This window comes from Eubalaena glacialis, chromosome 3, assembly GCF_028564815.1.
Source record: "Eubalaena glacialis isolate mEubGla1 chromosome 3, mEubGla1.1.hap2.+ XY, whole genome shotgun sequence".
Taxonomy (NCBI): Eukaryota; Metazoa; Chordata; class Mammalia; order Artiodactyla; family Balaenidae; genus Eubalaena; species Eubalaena glacialis.
The window spans coordinates 113,755,238-113,770,653 of NC_083718.1; the positions used below are offsets into that span (position 1 = coordinate 113,755,238).

The window sequence follows — 15,416 nt, forward strand, 5'->3', positions numbered from 1 at the left end:
TTTGAAAAACGCTACCCTAGAAAAACTTTTATTCCATCTGAACAGGAAAACGTATGCAGCAATTTCAGTGAGCATTGTTTGAAGTACTAAAAAAACTAGTAACAGGATAAAAAGTATAGTATAATGGGATGCCTATATACCAATTAAAATGAAAGGATTAGAGCTATAACATAAATAACCCTCAAAAACATAGGATTGAACAAAAGGGAGCTAACGCAGGATATGTACACTGTGATATCATTTGTATAAGTTTTAAACATGCAAAACTGTGATATATTGTATAAATTAAGAATGCTAAAACCAAGTTTTAGAAAATGTTACATAGCTTAGTTAATGGCTTTCTCTTGGATAAAGAGGGCTTCAACCATATCTAATGTATTTTTCAAAGTAAATATGGTAGGATGTTTACATTTGACAAAGCTAGGTGTGAGTAAAAAGGCGTTTTCTCTATATTCTTTATGTTTGAATGTGTTTTAATCTGTAGAGGGTCATCAGTAACCTCTGTAGCCTTGAAAGCCATCCGTGATATTGGCCAGTAGTAGTGGGTTCTACTTATAAGCTTAGAGGTAAAGGGAAACAAGGTTTAAAAAAATGGGGGGGGGGGCGGATAGAGAAAAGTAAAGAAAACACTGGAGAGAGAGGGAGGAACATAAGAGAAATGAGAGCAGTGGGTGCATGTGGTAGAGTAACATGCTTGACATCCTGTGTGACTACTGGTTGAAGTTTCTGCTGTACTAATGTGTAACCCACGTTTCCATGTGAGGACAAGAAAGCTTACAATTTCAATGGAGTTTAAAAACATTTAAAAATGTTTTTAAAAGTATACAATTAAAACAGGTTCATTGTTTAAAAATCAGGATAAATAAGCAAAAAGAAAAGTAATAATCAAAATCTCACCATTTATTTTTGACATTATAGTGTATGCCCTTTTAGGCTTTATACCAGCAAATCTGTACATACTTCTTTTTTAAAAAAGATCATATTATACAAGTCATGCTGTAACTTTTTTTCCACTCACCAATATGTATTGAAGAACACTATTTTAACGGCTGTGTAGTTTTCCATTGTGTGGATATACCACAATTTACCCTGCTCCTGTTGTGAAAAATTATCATTACTTACACTTTTTCACTACTTAAACATATTTTTATAAACATCTCTTCAGTGGAATCATTATAACATACATATTTAATTCTTCCCCAGGTTAAGTTCATAGATTCTGAGTGAAAAAGTATGCATATTTTTGAGGTTTTGGATTCTTGATAGTTCCTCTCAAGAACTCCACTTTTCCTAGCAATATAGGAATAATGAGAAAGGACAGATTTAAATTAAAAGGATATATGTGACAGTGAAATTATAAATTATTCAACACAGACATGTATAGATTTTATTTTGGAGGGCTATATATGTTAAATGTTATATACTACCTGGATCAAAATAAGTTCATTACAAAATAGATTTTCATGTGATCCAGTTTTAGTTAAGGATAACTGGATTCCTAAGTTTCCCTTTTTTGCCTAAGATACTTTCCTTTGTAATAAGTACCTGGAAACTTAGCAATACCAATGAATTTTCTTTGTCTTCCTTCCTTTTTTTTTTTAAAATTAAGACTTTATGATTCCCTTCCTTTAGTACTATAGGAGGAAATGCTCTTGGAATAAAAACCTCTAATACAAATGACAAAATAACCCTAAGCTGTCCTAGGTAGGTAAAATCTCCATGTATATTGATCCCCAAGAAAGTCTGTATCAGCTTTGTGTTAGAAAAGTTTCCATCAACAGAGAAGGAGAAGAATCCCCTGGAACTAGATATGTGACAGGAATATCATTTGAAAGATAAAGAGTTGAAGGGACTTATAAGGTAGAGTCATTGTGGGGATGGTTTATAAGGAAAGATAAATGTCTCAGACCGTATGGATTATTCTCAAATAATTTTCTCATGGATAAAACTTCTAAGTTACAGATCTCAAAACCAGGAGCTATCCAGATGGCACAGTAATGAGTGTATGAACAAGTTCATTTTTGTTTTGATTGGTATTTAGATAAAATAGCTAGATGTAGTAATGAATGTATTATTAAACAGTCAACTCTACCTTGAAAGGCAAGGATCATGTCTTACTCCTTTCTGTTTCTCCAACTGTCAGCACATGTTTAATACTAGTAGGCAATCAATACATCTTGAACCAAATAACTAATTGTTTCATTAATTCTTCCAAACAGACTGGATTATGGACAGAACTCGAAAAGATTGAGACTAATTTCTTAAAGCCACTCCATACAGGTCTTAATATGTCAAAAGCACATTATGAAGCAGAAATTAAAAATAGCCAAGGTTGGTAATGTGAAGTTTCATTTTCAGTTAGGTCTAAAAATTAGTCATATTTATTTGAACTGTCGTTTATATTCAAAATAAAGAACTTAATCTTGTACTTGTCTAACTTAGAGCAAGCAGGGAACTGTGATAGCTAAGTCATTTTATTTATAATTAAAATGATTCTTGGCAAATCTATATGCCAGTTAACACTGAAATTGGGTTAACAAAGATTTAAACCAAACTGAAGCATATTCTGGTTTCAAACCTCAAGGTCTGATTAAGAATCTAATTGTATCACAAGTATTTCTGTTTGGATGTCATTGTACTTCCTTTAGTATTGTGGGGTCCATCCCCCACTTCACCCTCTACTAAGTTTGTACAAATTATGAAAAAGAATCTTAAATCCAGAATTACTTTTTAAAGTCAGCATTTCTATTATAATAATCTTGTGATCTTTTCCATTTCACTATGGTGGTATTTCTGTAGGCATTACTAAAAATTTTGTCTTTTTTAGTGTGACAGGTATATTTCTGATTTTATATTGAAGAAAAAAGTTTTAAAATTTTCATTCATCCTGTACATGCCAAAATACTATTCACCTAAAGAAACATTAATTCACGTGTTGCAGAATTTTAATATTTTTGTTTGTTCATAGCTTGATTTTAGCATACCCTGAGCTATTAAACAATAAGGCTTAATTTACACAAATAACTGGCATTTTTTAAGTTAGTAAATGATAAAGTAGCTTATAAATTTATTATTGAAATCTGAGAGTTGTTTTAATGATTAAGTGTGACACGATTTTATTTTCTCTTACAGAAGTCCAGAAGTCTAAAGATCTTTGTTCTATAACTGTAGGTAGAGAAGAGATCCCGAATATGCCTCCTGAAATGCAGCTTAAGGTAGATATGAAATTTTCCTAAGCTACATACAGCTGAAGTCTTTTCTCTTTTTTGCTTTGTTTTGCTTTAAAGGCAGCCTTAATAACACTAATTTTTCTTGGCATTGCAGGTCCTACATTCAGCTCTTTTCACATTTGATTTGATTGAAAGTGTTCTGGCTCGAGTAGAAGAACTCATTGAAATAAAAACAAAGTCTACCTCTGAGGAAAATAAGGGATAAAGTGAAAGCTCCATCCCCTAAATAAAAACTAGTAATATACTATATTATTTTCCATTATGTTTATTTAATACCTTTATAAAAGCTTTTCTGTAAAACACACTGATAGAAAATAAATGTAGCTTTTCTCATTTATCCGTTTCAGCAATGACACATTATGGATCAGTAGTATTGTTTGGTTTTAAAAAGATATCTACATGGTAAATAATGCCCATGTGTATTTTAAATACTACCATTGAAAGTCCAATACAAATCAATAATTTTATATTATGACTTCATAAAATGTACTGGAATTGCCTTTATTCATTCATACAGTTGTGACTTTATAAAAATACTGATACACTTTATGTTCCACTTAGATGCTGTGTTACATTTTAGAACTCCTAGTATCAAACTGGCTATCACACCACTAAGAGCTAAGAGAGCTTAGAGAGAAATTTTGAGTTTGGACCAGCTGACTACTTCTCTTAATTTCCTTCTTTTTCCCTGCCTCAGGAGTCTTAGCGGGCAGAGTCCTATCAATCACCAGCTCTCCAGCAGTAGTTACAATGTGAAAGCATATGTGAAGATTAATTTTAGAAATACTGGCTGGCTTGTATTATAAAAAAGTATATATGACTTTTCCTTTAACCTAAGGGGCTAATTAGAAAATGCTGTATATTTATTTCCAATTAAATATTTGTTCATCCAACTTAATTTGTATCATTAAGAAACTGCATCTGAGTTTTATAATATATGTATGTACCAATTTTTTCTGAACTTTTTTTTTATATACCTCATTTTTTATTGCATTTTGCAGATACTGCATTTTTTTTTTTTTTTTTGGCTGCATTGGGTCTTCATTGCTGCGCACGGGCTTTCTCTAGTTGCAGCGAGTGGGGGCTACTCTTCATTGCGGTGTGCAGGCTTCTCATTGTGGTGGCTTCTCTTGTTGCAGAGCACGGGGTCTAGGTGCACACAGGCTTCAGTAGTTGCGGCACGCGAGCTCAGTAGTTGAGGCACATGAGCTCAGCAGTTGTGGCACGTGGGCCCTAGAGCGCGCGGGCTTCAGTATTCGTGGTGCGTGGGCTCAGTAGTTGTGGCGCATGGGCTCTAGGGCATGCGGGCTTCAGTAGTTGTGGCGTGCAGGCTCAGTAGTTGTTGCCACAGGCTTAGTTGCTCCGTGGCATGTGGGATCTTCCTGGACCAGGTATTGAACCCGTGTCCCCTGCATTGGCAGACGGATGCCCAACCACTGTGCCACCAGGGAAGTCCCTTTTCTGAACGCTATTAAAGGAAGTAACAGAACTCCTGAAAATAAAATCATTTTTAATTGTATGTATTTTATTTTAATATTCTTCCAAAAGAACATTTATAATTGATAATCTAATTTGGGTTAAATGTATCACTACTCAGTTTTATCTTTTGAAGTGTTTTCCAAACTGGACTTTGCTCAATGATGTAAGCTTTAGTTGTTATCATTCTGTAGCAGATGCTATCTGTGTGTGGTTTGGAGGTGATCTGGAAGAAGATATAAACATGCAACATTATTTGAGAAATAAGGTATTTTTACAGGGTCACATCATAAAATACCTAACATTATTTATTCAACAAGCATCAATCAGTACTGTGTATGGGTTATTAGAGTAACAGAAAAATACCTGATCTCTGTCTTTAAGAGATTTCAGATGTGCAAGCCAAAAAATAGAATACTATTAAGAATTGCTTCAACAGGGATCTGTTCCAAGTATAAGAGTAAGGAACACCTAACTCTGCCTGTGGGAGTTGGGAGCACACTTTACAGAGGAGAATAAGTATGAAAAGAAAGTGGATAACCAGTGAAGTTATAAAATAGTATGTATGCACTCTGACAGTTCATGACTACCAATATTTATACTTTAGAACTTGAAAGAAGATTTAAGTAACCAATAGGGCCAACACTGTGTATATATGGCCAAATGCTCTTTTGGCTCTAAATGAGTGATCCTGGTAGTTGGTACTGGAAGTAAATTGAGAAGACTTGAGAGGCTAAGTTCAGGCTTGGGAAAGAGTTGCGTGTGTTTGGAAATAGCAACTTCTCTGAGGGGAACAGAAGTAGAATATTTGTCAGTTCTACCGAAGAGGGTGTGCATTTTGAAGTCAAGAACCTTAAAGTGTATCAGTGTGTATGTACGTTATATCATTTTCCTCAGGTGACTTACCTTAGCTATGGTGCACATAAGATTAATAGCATTTATTGTGTTGTGTACTGGAAGTATCCGTAGGTTACTACCCAGGAATCTGGAAAAAAAAAACTTCATAAGTTAAATAGTTCATATGACTTACATCTGTTATCTTAAGTGGAAAGAAGAGAGAAACCTCTTATTGTTTGTCATTTGTTTATTCATTCATGCCTGCCTTATTCCACAGAGGATTTGATATGGCTTTACAACCAGAACTTAATTGACTAAAAAGTGTTCACTTCTGATTTAGTCTTGCTGGAGAATCCCATAAATCAGCATGCACTCTGAAACTTGTCACCCTGATTCATAGACTAGCTATTTGGCCTGCATTTTATTAAATATGACAGGTTAACATTATAAAGTTTACCTTTTGGCAAAACATAATTCGCTTGCCTAAAATAATTCAGAACCGGAGTAAATAAAATAATTTCAGAAAAATAGGTCTGTAGTGCTGTTGTCCATACCTCTGCTGAATCCTGAACATCAGTTTCCATTCCTCAGGCCCATGCAGGGCAGCAGACAGAACCAAAAAACTATTTCGGTGAATGTTAATAAACTTCTCAATTTTGGCTAGAAATGTTTCTTCAGCAGACATAAAGCATTTCTTAGCATCCATCAATAAAAATGCAACTCCTAGGAAAGGTGAGTGTAATATAAAATGTCACCATCATACTGATAAAATTTTTTTTTGTAAACTCAGTAAAATCAACAAAAATAACTATAAGTAAAACATAGCTGTAAGTGTCCAGGCCCTAAACCCATAACAAATGGAAATTACCATAATGAAAGTCTTACATGACAAAATAATTAGGTAGTTCTTTTAAGTGTTCTGTATAAAAGGATAACTTAATCTAAATATTTAAGGGAAAAACACTTTCTTGGTCAGTAACCTTTTTTTTTTTACTCTAAGGCACTGTCCACAATGAAAGTAATGCCGAATTTTAGTTACATGTTAATTTTTCATGTTATAATGATTTTTAAAAGCTGGAAATCAACTAAAGAAAAGTCGTTTTAAGCAAGCCTTTAGTTATTTCTTGGAGAATCTTTTATATCAGGACATAAACTATTATATAAATTAAAACAGTAAGCAGATATCTAGGATCTCTGAAACAGTATCAGGCCTATAAGAATGGTCCATAAGGGAAACAATCTACTTAGCTCTTCAAAAGATGAGGGGAAGACACAATCTGAGGAAAGCGACTATGTGATTATACTAATTGAATCAACCTGAGCTAAAAATTTATATAACCTCTCTGAACCTAAATTTCTTCATCTGTAAGGTTGGAATAATAGTTCTTTGATAGGTTTGTTGAAAGGATTAAATAATAGAATGCATATAGGGCTCTCTAATCAACTGGGAAAGATGAATTTGAGGTTGGACCATTTTCAGCCTGGAGGTCTATTTCTAGGAGCTTTTGAAAGTGCCTGTCTGTCTTCCAAAATCTCTGCTAGAGTACAGGTCTGTTTGTAACCATCCTAATAAAATCCTTCACCTCCATGTTTTTTATCACTTCTGTCATTTTCCAAGCACAAGTGGAGCTGCCTCCTTCCCATGTCCCCAGCTTTCTCATATCCTAATCTAATTCCTTCCTGTACTTTGCCCATGACTCACAGTTGTACAGTTTTATGATTTGGGGAACATTTGTCCCCATTTGTTTCCTTTAGTTAGTATTTGTTTATATCAATATTATGTTCAGCAAACTCTTGTACAGAATCATGAAAAACATTTTTCTATATTGTTTTTGTATATGGATTTTTGACCAATATCGTGATGTTGGCCTCTTTGTTAATATGGGTAATATTTTAAGTATTGATTGTTGGGGAGGGTGGCTTTTTTCTATTTTCAACTTCGTTCCAAAGCAAGTAGTTTGTACCATCATCTACCAGACTCCACTGGTTCAGCTTTAGTTCAACAATTGTAATCTAAAAAGGAATATATTTTGTAATTGGCCATATGTACTGCTTTTGCAGCAGTAACAAAGTTTTATACATTTACCTTTCCCAAAAGATAACACCTTAAGCTTATTACTTAGTTACTGAACTACCAAATTATTAGAATTTACACTTACATATTTATTAAGAAACTTAAATCAAGGAAGTTAGCAAATATACTGTACCAGAAAGAGAAAATATAATTGATCCATTTTCCACTGAATCTGAATACCGAACCTTATGGCTTCGATTTTCTAGGGCAGTTGCAACTTCATAACTCTTAAAAAAATTTTCAGAAATACAAACTTATGACATGTTTTAAAGAGTTTAATGAAAGCTAATCAAGAAATTAAAATAAGTTTAATAGTTTCTTTTATAACTATACCACTTAAAGATTTGATCATCATCAGAGACACCAAATGTGCTCTCTCTATGGAGAAAAAAAACTTTTAAAAAAAAAGGTAAGGGCTTCCCTGGTGGTGCAGTGGTTGAGAATCTGCCTGCCAATGCAGGGGACACGGGTTCGAGCCCTGGTCTGGGAGGATCCCACATGCCGCGGAGCAACTGGGCCCGTGAGCCACAATTGCTGAGCCTGCGCGTCTGGAGCCTGTGCTCCGCAACAAGAGAGGCCGCGATAGTGAGAGGCCCGCGCACCGCGATGAAGAGTGGCCCCTGCTTGCCGCAACTAGAGGAAGCCCTCGCATGGAAGCGAAGACCCAACACAGCCATAAATAAATAGATAAATAAAAATTAAAAAAAAAAAAAGTAAAATATTTAGTTTTGAAACACTGTGGTTTGGAAATGAGTTGTGTACTAGTTATGTTACTTAGGGAAGAAAATAAGGACAGTATTAAAGAATTAAACTATAAGAGCAAACACAAACTTCTCTTGAAAAACAACTTGAAGATGGATTCTGACATGCATTAATGTATAAATAGAAGGTGTATGGTGGTGTGTTTCTTAGATGGTTGACAGAACCATGAGGTGCCATACAGAGTACCACAAGGAGACAACCAATTCTCCAATTCATGTTTACATTACAGTTACTTTTAGTATACTTTTCAAATGTTTTAAGGCTTAGGTGAGTTAGAAAACATGAAGACAGCAGTAGGACTTTTGGTTTAAATACTAAGCATTTCAAAATTCATCTAATTTCCTATTCTACCCACATAATTAGATATTACCCAAAGCACTAAAATATAAGTGGTTTATACTATTTATGGATTGGTTAAAACTCAAGCTTGTTAGTCTCCAAGTAGATAAAAATCCCTTATATAAACTTTATATTTAGCCTCAGAACATGTATATTTTAAGTACACTGGTCGGAATTAGATAGATATAGAATACTTGATTCCCTTCCTTCCTAAAAAGAGTATTTTATGGTACTCAAACAGATCCTGACCTAGAGTTCAATTAAGACTCTTCGCATGAGTTTTCTTTTGCTGTTTTAAAATTACACATTGCTTCCAGTGATGGCAGATTAAGTAATTTAGGCCAACCCTCCTGCTGAAGGCAACTAGAAAAGCTGGAAATTTTTAAAAATCTGCTTGAATGCATCAGAGAGTTAGCAGGATAGTGAAAAATTACAAGACCAAGACCTATACAGAAATTCAAAGATAAGAGATCAGCATTTAGGTGATTTTTTTCCCTGAGGGCACCTGTCAGTTCAGGAAGAGAGAGACGAGAGGCTGAACAGAGCGTTTGACAAAAGTAGAACAGCTCTCACAGGGGCTGCAGCTTAGCTTCAAACCATTTCAATCCTTAAAATTGTATTAAAGTGATACTGTATTACTAGTTCTCCCAAGTACCTTGCAGAAGCACTCCCTAGAGCGACCCTTCTCAATTAGGTCTCCTCATTTCAACTACAGAACAAAGAAAATTATCTGAATGACTATTTTCTCAATTCTCACATAACTAGTATCATCTAAATGAACAGGAGATAAGCTCCTTTATTACGTAAAATAGAAGCCTTAGGGCTTGGGTTGCCAGATTAGCAAATAAAAAAATAGAACATACAGTTAAATTTGAATTTCATATAAACAACATAATTTTTTGGTATAAGTATGTCCTGTACAATATTTGGGATGAAATTACACTAAATTCATTGTTTATCTGAAACTGAAATTTAACTGAGTGTCCTGTATGTTGTCTGGCAACCCTGCTTAGGACATTAGAGGTTTAATTCTCTCACAGAATTAAGGATTCTCTAGAGGAATATAATACTATTCTAGGCCTCAAATTATTTCCACAATTTTTCAAATACAAATTCCAACACACAGTTAAAAATAATCAGACACGGCTTCCCTGGTGGTGCAGTGGTTGAGAATCTGTCTGCCAATGCACGGGACACGGGTTCCAGCCCTGCTCTGGGAAGATCCCACATGCCGCGGAGCAGCTGGGTCTGTGAGCCACAATTACTGAGCTTGCGCATCTGGAGCCTGTGCTCCGCAACAAGAGAGGCTGTGATAGTGAGAGGCCCGCGCACCGTGATGAAGAGTGGCCCCCACTTGCCACAACTAGAGAAAGCCCTCGCACAGAAACGAAGACCCAACACAACCATAAATAAATAAATTTAAAAAAAAAATCAGACATACGAAAACAAAATTACATGAAAGAGAACTAGGAAAAACAACAGGTAATAGAAGCAGAGTCATAGGGGATACATATAGTAAAGTTATCATGTATATACTTTAAAATAGCTGTTTACTATGTTCAAGGAGGTGAAAGGCAAGGTTGAGAATTTTGGCAAAGAACCAGAAACTATATAAAAGGATGTAACAGATGTGAAAGAGTCAGGAAAGTTTCATAAAATTTGAGGCAAATCTTTTAAATGGAAAACAGTTTATTAAGCAGACAAGTGAAGGAAGAAGACAAATGTGAGAAGAACGTAGACAGAAAGAAAACATAGACAAAGGCATTCAGACCTGAAAGTATGATTCTTTTAAGTGTGTTAGTTGTGTATGAGTCAGTTAATTTGGAGACAGTGTTAGGAATAACTGATGGCAGATCATTAGGACTATGTATGCCACACTGATGAATTTCAATTCTATCCTATCCAGGAGCCAACTAAGAGAAGTAAAAAGAAAATAGTAGAAGAAAATAATAAAGATAAAATTAGAAAGTATTGAATTACAAAATAGGTAAGTTCAAGAGTTAAGTTTTCAAAATAACAAGGAGCTAAGACTAGATTTTCCAAATTATGTTTCATTAAATATTAGTCCCATGAGATATTAAAAGATGTTCCTTATTCAAATAAGACTGGGAAACATTGAGGGAGACCTTCAAGATGGTGGAGGACTGAGATGTGGAGATCACCTTCCTCCCCACAAATACATCAGAAATATATCTACATGTGGAACAACTCCTACAGAACACCTACTGAACACTGGCAGAAGACCTCAGACTTCCCAAAAGGCAAGAAACTCCCCACGTACCTGGGTAGGGCAAAAGAAAAAAGAAAAAACAAAGACAAAAGAATAGGGATGGGACTTGCACCAGTGGCGGGGAGCTGTGAAGGAGGAAAAGTTTCCACACACTAGGAAGCCCCTTTGCGGGCGGAGACTGCAGGTGGCAGAGGCGGGAAGCTTCGGAGCCACGGAGGAGAGCGCAGCCACAGGGGTGCAGAGGGCAAAACGGAAAGATTCCCACACAGAGCATCGCTGCCAACCAGCACTCACCAGGCTGAGAGGCTTGTCTGCTCACCCACTGGGGCGGGCGGAGGCTGGGAGCCGAGGCTCAGGCTTCGGAGGTCAGATCCCAGGGAGAGGACTAGGGTTGGCTGCATGAACACAGCCCGAAGGGCACTAGTGCGCCACAGCTAGCAGCGAGGGAATCCGGGAAAAAGTCTGGAGCTGCCTAAGAGGCAAGAGACCATTGTTTCGGGGTGCGTGAGGAGAGGGGATTCAGAACACCACCTAAACAAGCTCCAAAGATGGGCGCGAGCTGCGGCTATCAGCACAGATACCAGAGACAGGCATGAGATGCTAAGGCTGCTGCTGCAGCCACCAAGAAGCCTGTGTGCAAGTACAGGTCACTAGCCACACCTCCCCTCCAGGGAGCCTGTGCAGCCCGCCACTGCCAGGGTCCCGTGATCCAGGGACAACTTCCCCAAGAGAACACATGGCACGCCTCAGGCTGGTGCAACTTCACGCTGGCCTCTGCCACCACAGACTCGTCCTGCATTCCATACCCCTCCCTCCCCCTGGCCTGAGTGAGCCAGAGCCCCCTAATCAGCTGCTCCTTTAACCCCGTCCTTTTTGAGCGAAGAATAGATGCCCTCAGGTGACCTACACACAGAGGCGGGGCCAAATCCAAAGCTGAACCCCAGGAGCTGTGCGAACAAACAAGAGAAAGGGAAATATCTCAGCAGCCTCAGGAGCAGCAGATTAAATCTCCACAATCAACTTGATGTACCCTGCATCTGTGGAATACCTGAATAGACAAAGAATCATCCCAAAATTGAGACGGTGCACTTCGGGGGCAATGACATATATATATTTTTCCTTTTTCTCTTTTTGTGAGTGTGTATGTGTATGCTTCTTTGTGTGATTTTGTCTGTATAGCTTTGCTTTTACCATTTGTCCTAGGGTTCTCTCTGTCCGTGTTTTTTTTGTTTGGTTTTGGTTTTGTTTTTTTTTAGCATAGTTTTTAGCGTTTGTTATCATTGGTGGATTTGTTTTTTTGGTTTGGTTGCTCTCTTCTTTCTTTCTATTTTTTTTTCTTTTTACTATTACTTTTTAATTTTTTTATTTTTAATAATTTTTATTTTAATAACTTTATTTTAGTTTTCTTTCTTTCTTTCCTTCTTTTTTTCTCCCTTTTGTTCTGAGCCGTGTGACTGACAGGGTATTGGTGCTCCGGCCGGGTGTCAGGCCTGTACCTCTGAGGTGGGAGAGCCAAGTTCAGGACATTGGTCCACCAGAGACCTCTTGGCTCCACATAATATCAAACAGCGAGAGCTCTCCCAGAGATCTCCATCTAAACACTAAGACCCAGCTCCACTCAACGAAAAGCAAGCTACAGTGCTGGACATCCTATGCCAAACAACTAGCAAGACAGGAACACAACCCCACCCATTAGCAGAGAGGCTGCCTAAAATCATAATAAGGTCACAGACACCCTGAAACACACCACCGGACGCGGTCCTGCTCACCAGAAAGACAAGATCCAGCCTCATCCTCCAGAACACAGGCACTAGTCGCCTGCACCAGGAAGGCTACACAACCCACTGAACCAACTTTACCCACTGGGGACAGACACCAAAAACAATGGGAACTATGAACGTGCAGACTGCAAAAAGGAGACCCCAAACACAGTAAGTTAAGCAAAATGAGAAGACACAGAAACACAGAGCAGATGAAGGATCAAGGTAAAAACCCACCAGACCAAAAAAATGAAGAGGAAATAGGCAGTCTACCTGACAAAGAATTCAGAGTAATGATAGTAAACATAATCCAAAATCTTGGAAATAGAATGGAGAAAATACAAGAAATGTTCAACAAGGACACAGAAGAACTGAAGAGCAAACAAACTATGATAAATAGCACAATAAATGAAATTAAAAATTCTCTAGAAGGAAGCAATAGCAGAATAACTGAGGAAGAAGAATGGATAAGTTTCCTGGAAGATAAAATAGTGGAAATAACTACTGCAGAGCAGAATAAAGAAAAAAGAATGAAAAGAATTGAGGACAGTCTCAGAGACTTCTGGGACAACATTAAACATACCAACATTTGAATTATAGGGGTCCCAGAAGGAGAAGAGAAAAAGTAAGGGACTGAGAAAATATTTCAAGAGATTATAGTTGAAAACTCCCCTAATATGGGAAAGGAAATAGTCAATCAAGTCCAGGAAGTGCAGACAGTCCCATACAGGATAAATCCAAGGAGAAACACGCCAAGACACATATTAATCAAACTATCAAAAATTAAATACAAAGAAAAAATATTAAAATCAGCAAGGGAAAAACAACAAATAATATACAAAGGAAGCCCCACAAAGTTAACAGCTGAGCTTTCAGCAGAAACTCTGCAAGCCAGAAGGGAGTGGCAGGACATATTGAAAGTGATGAAAGGGAAGAACTTACAACCAAGATTACTCTACCCAGCAAGGATCTCATTCAGATTTGATGGAGAAATTAAAAACTGTACAGACAAGCAAAAGCTAAGAGAATTCAGCACCACCAAATCAGCTTTATAACAAATGCTACAGGAACTTCTCTAGGCAGGAAACACAAGAGAAGGAAAAGACCTATAATAACAAACCCAAAACAATTAAGAAAATGGTAATAGGAACATACATATCGATAATTACCTTAAATGTAAATGGATTAAATGCTCCAACCAAAAGACGTAGACTGGCTGAATGGATACAAAAACAAAACCTGTATATATGCTGTGTACAAGAGACACACTTCAGACCTAGGGACACATACAGACTGAAAGTGAGGGGATAGAAAACGATATGCCATGCAAATGGAAATCAAAAGAAAGCTGGAGTAGCAATTCTCATATCAGACAAAATAGACTTTAAAATAAAGACTATTACAAGAGACAAAGAAGGACACTACATAATGATGAAGGGATCAATCCAAGAAGAAGATATACAATGGTAAATATTTATGTACCCAACATAGGAGCACCTCAATACATACGGCAAATGCTAACAGCCATAAAAGGGGAAATTGACAGTAACACAATCATAGTAGGGGACTTTAACACCCCACTTTCACCAATGGACAGATCATCCAAAATGAAAATAAATAAGGAAACACAAGCTTTAAAGGATACATTAAACAAGATGGACCTAATTGATATTTATAGGGCATTCCATCCAAAAACAACAGAATACACTTTCTTCTCAAGTGCTCATGGAACATTCTCCAGGATAGATCATATCTTGGGCCACAAATCAAGCCTTGGTAAATTTAAGAAAATTGAAAACATATCAAGTATCTTTTCCGACCACAACGCTATGAGACTAGATATCAATTACAGGAAAAAATCTCTAAAAACCACAAATACATGGAGGCTAAACAATACACTACTTAATAACCAAGAGATCACTGAAGAAATCAAAGAGGAAATCGAAAAGTACCTAGAAACAAATGACAATGAAAACACGACGACCCAAAACCTATGGGATGCAGCAAAAGCAGTTCTAAGAGGGAAGTTTATAGTAATACAAGCCTACTTCAAGAAACAGGAAACATCTCGAATAAACAACCTAACCTTGCACCTAAAGCAATTACAGAAAGAAGAACAAAAAACCCCCAAAGCTAGCAGAAGGAAAGCAATCATAAAGATCAGATCAGAAATAAATGAAAAAGAAATGAAGGAAACAATAGCAAAGGTCAACAGAACTAAAAGCTGGTTCTTTGAGAAGATAAACAAAATTGATAAACCATTAGCCAGACTCATCAAGAGAAAAAGGGAGAAGACTCAAATAGACTCAAATAGAATTAGAAATGAAAAAGGAGAAGTAACCACTGACACTGCAGAAATACAAAGGATCATGAGAGATTACTACAAGCAACTATATGCCAATAAAATGGACAACCTGGAAGAAATGGACAGATTCTTAGAAATGCACAACCTGCCAAGACTGAACCAGGAAGAAATAGAAAATATGAACAGACCAATCACAAGCACTGAAATTGAAACTGTGATTAAAAATCATCCAACAAACAAAAGCCCAGGACCAGATGGCTTCACAGGCAAATTCTATCAAACATTTAGAGAAGAGCTAACACCTATCCTTCTCAAACTCTTCCACAATATTGCAGAGGGAGGAACACTCCCCAACTCATTCTACGAGGCCACCATCACCCTGATACCAAAACCAGACAAAGAT

The 15,416-nt window shown here is 36.8% G+C and overlaps 2 protein-coding genes across 6 annotated transcripts in view; one reads left to right on the plus strand and one right to left on the minus strand.

Annotated features, from left to right (window-relative positions):
* The window catches only part of GLMN (glomulin, FKBP associated protein), a 56,156-nt gene extending 52,538 nt beyond the window's left edge, over positions 1–3,618 (plus strand). For 3 of the 5 annotated variants that reach the window (XM_061183885.1, XM_061183888.1, XM_061183886.1), the window contains 3 exons: positions 2,220–2,331; positions 3,133–3,215; positions 3,325–3,618. In XM_061183885.1, the coding sequence (XP_061039868.1) occupies positions 2,220–2,331; positions 3,133–3,215; positions 3,325–3,435 (306 nt within the window). In that variant the 3' untranslated portion in view covers positions 3,436–3,618. Of the gene's footprint in view, positions 1–2,219; positions 2,332–3,132; positions 3,216–3,324 lie in introns of those variants that run through there. The other 2 variants (XM_061183887.1, XM_061183890.1) reach the window with 2 other exon arrangements.
* Positions 3,619–4,797: 1,179 nt separating this feature from the next.
* Positions 4,798–15,416, minus strand: part of C3H1orf146 (chromosome 3 C1orf146 homolog) — a 58,535-nt gene continuing 47,916 nt past the window's right edge. The window contains exons 5-8 of the mRNA XM_061183910.1: positions 7,751–7,844; positions 6,098–6,266; positions 5,613–5,691; positions 4,798–4,932 (exon numbers count right to left, since the gene is read on the minus strand). Of these exons, the coding sequence (XP_061039893.1) occupies positions 4,798–4,932; positions 5,613–5,691; positions 6,098–6,266; positions 7,751–7,844 (477 nt within the window). The remainder of the gene's footprint in view (positions 4,933–5,612; positions 5,692–6,097; positions 6,267–7,750; positions 7,845–15,416) is intronic.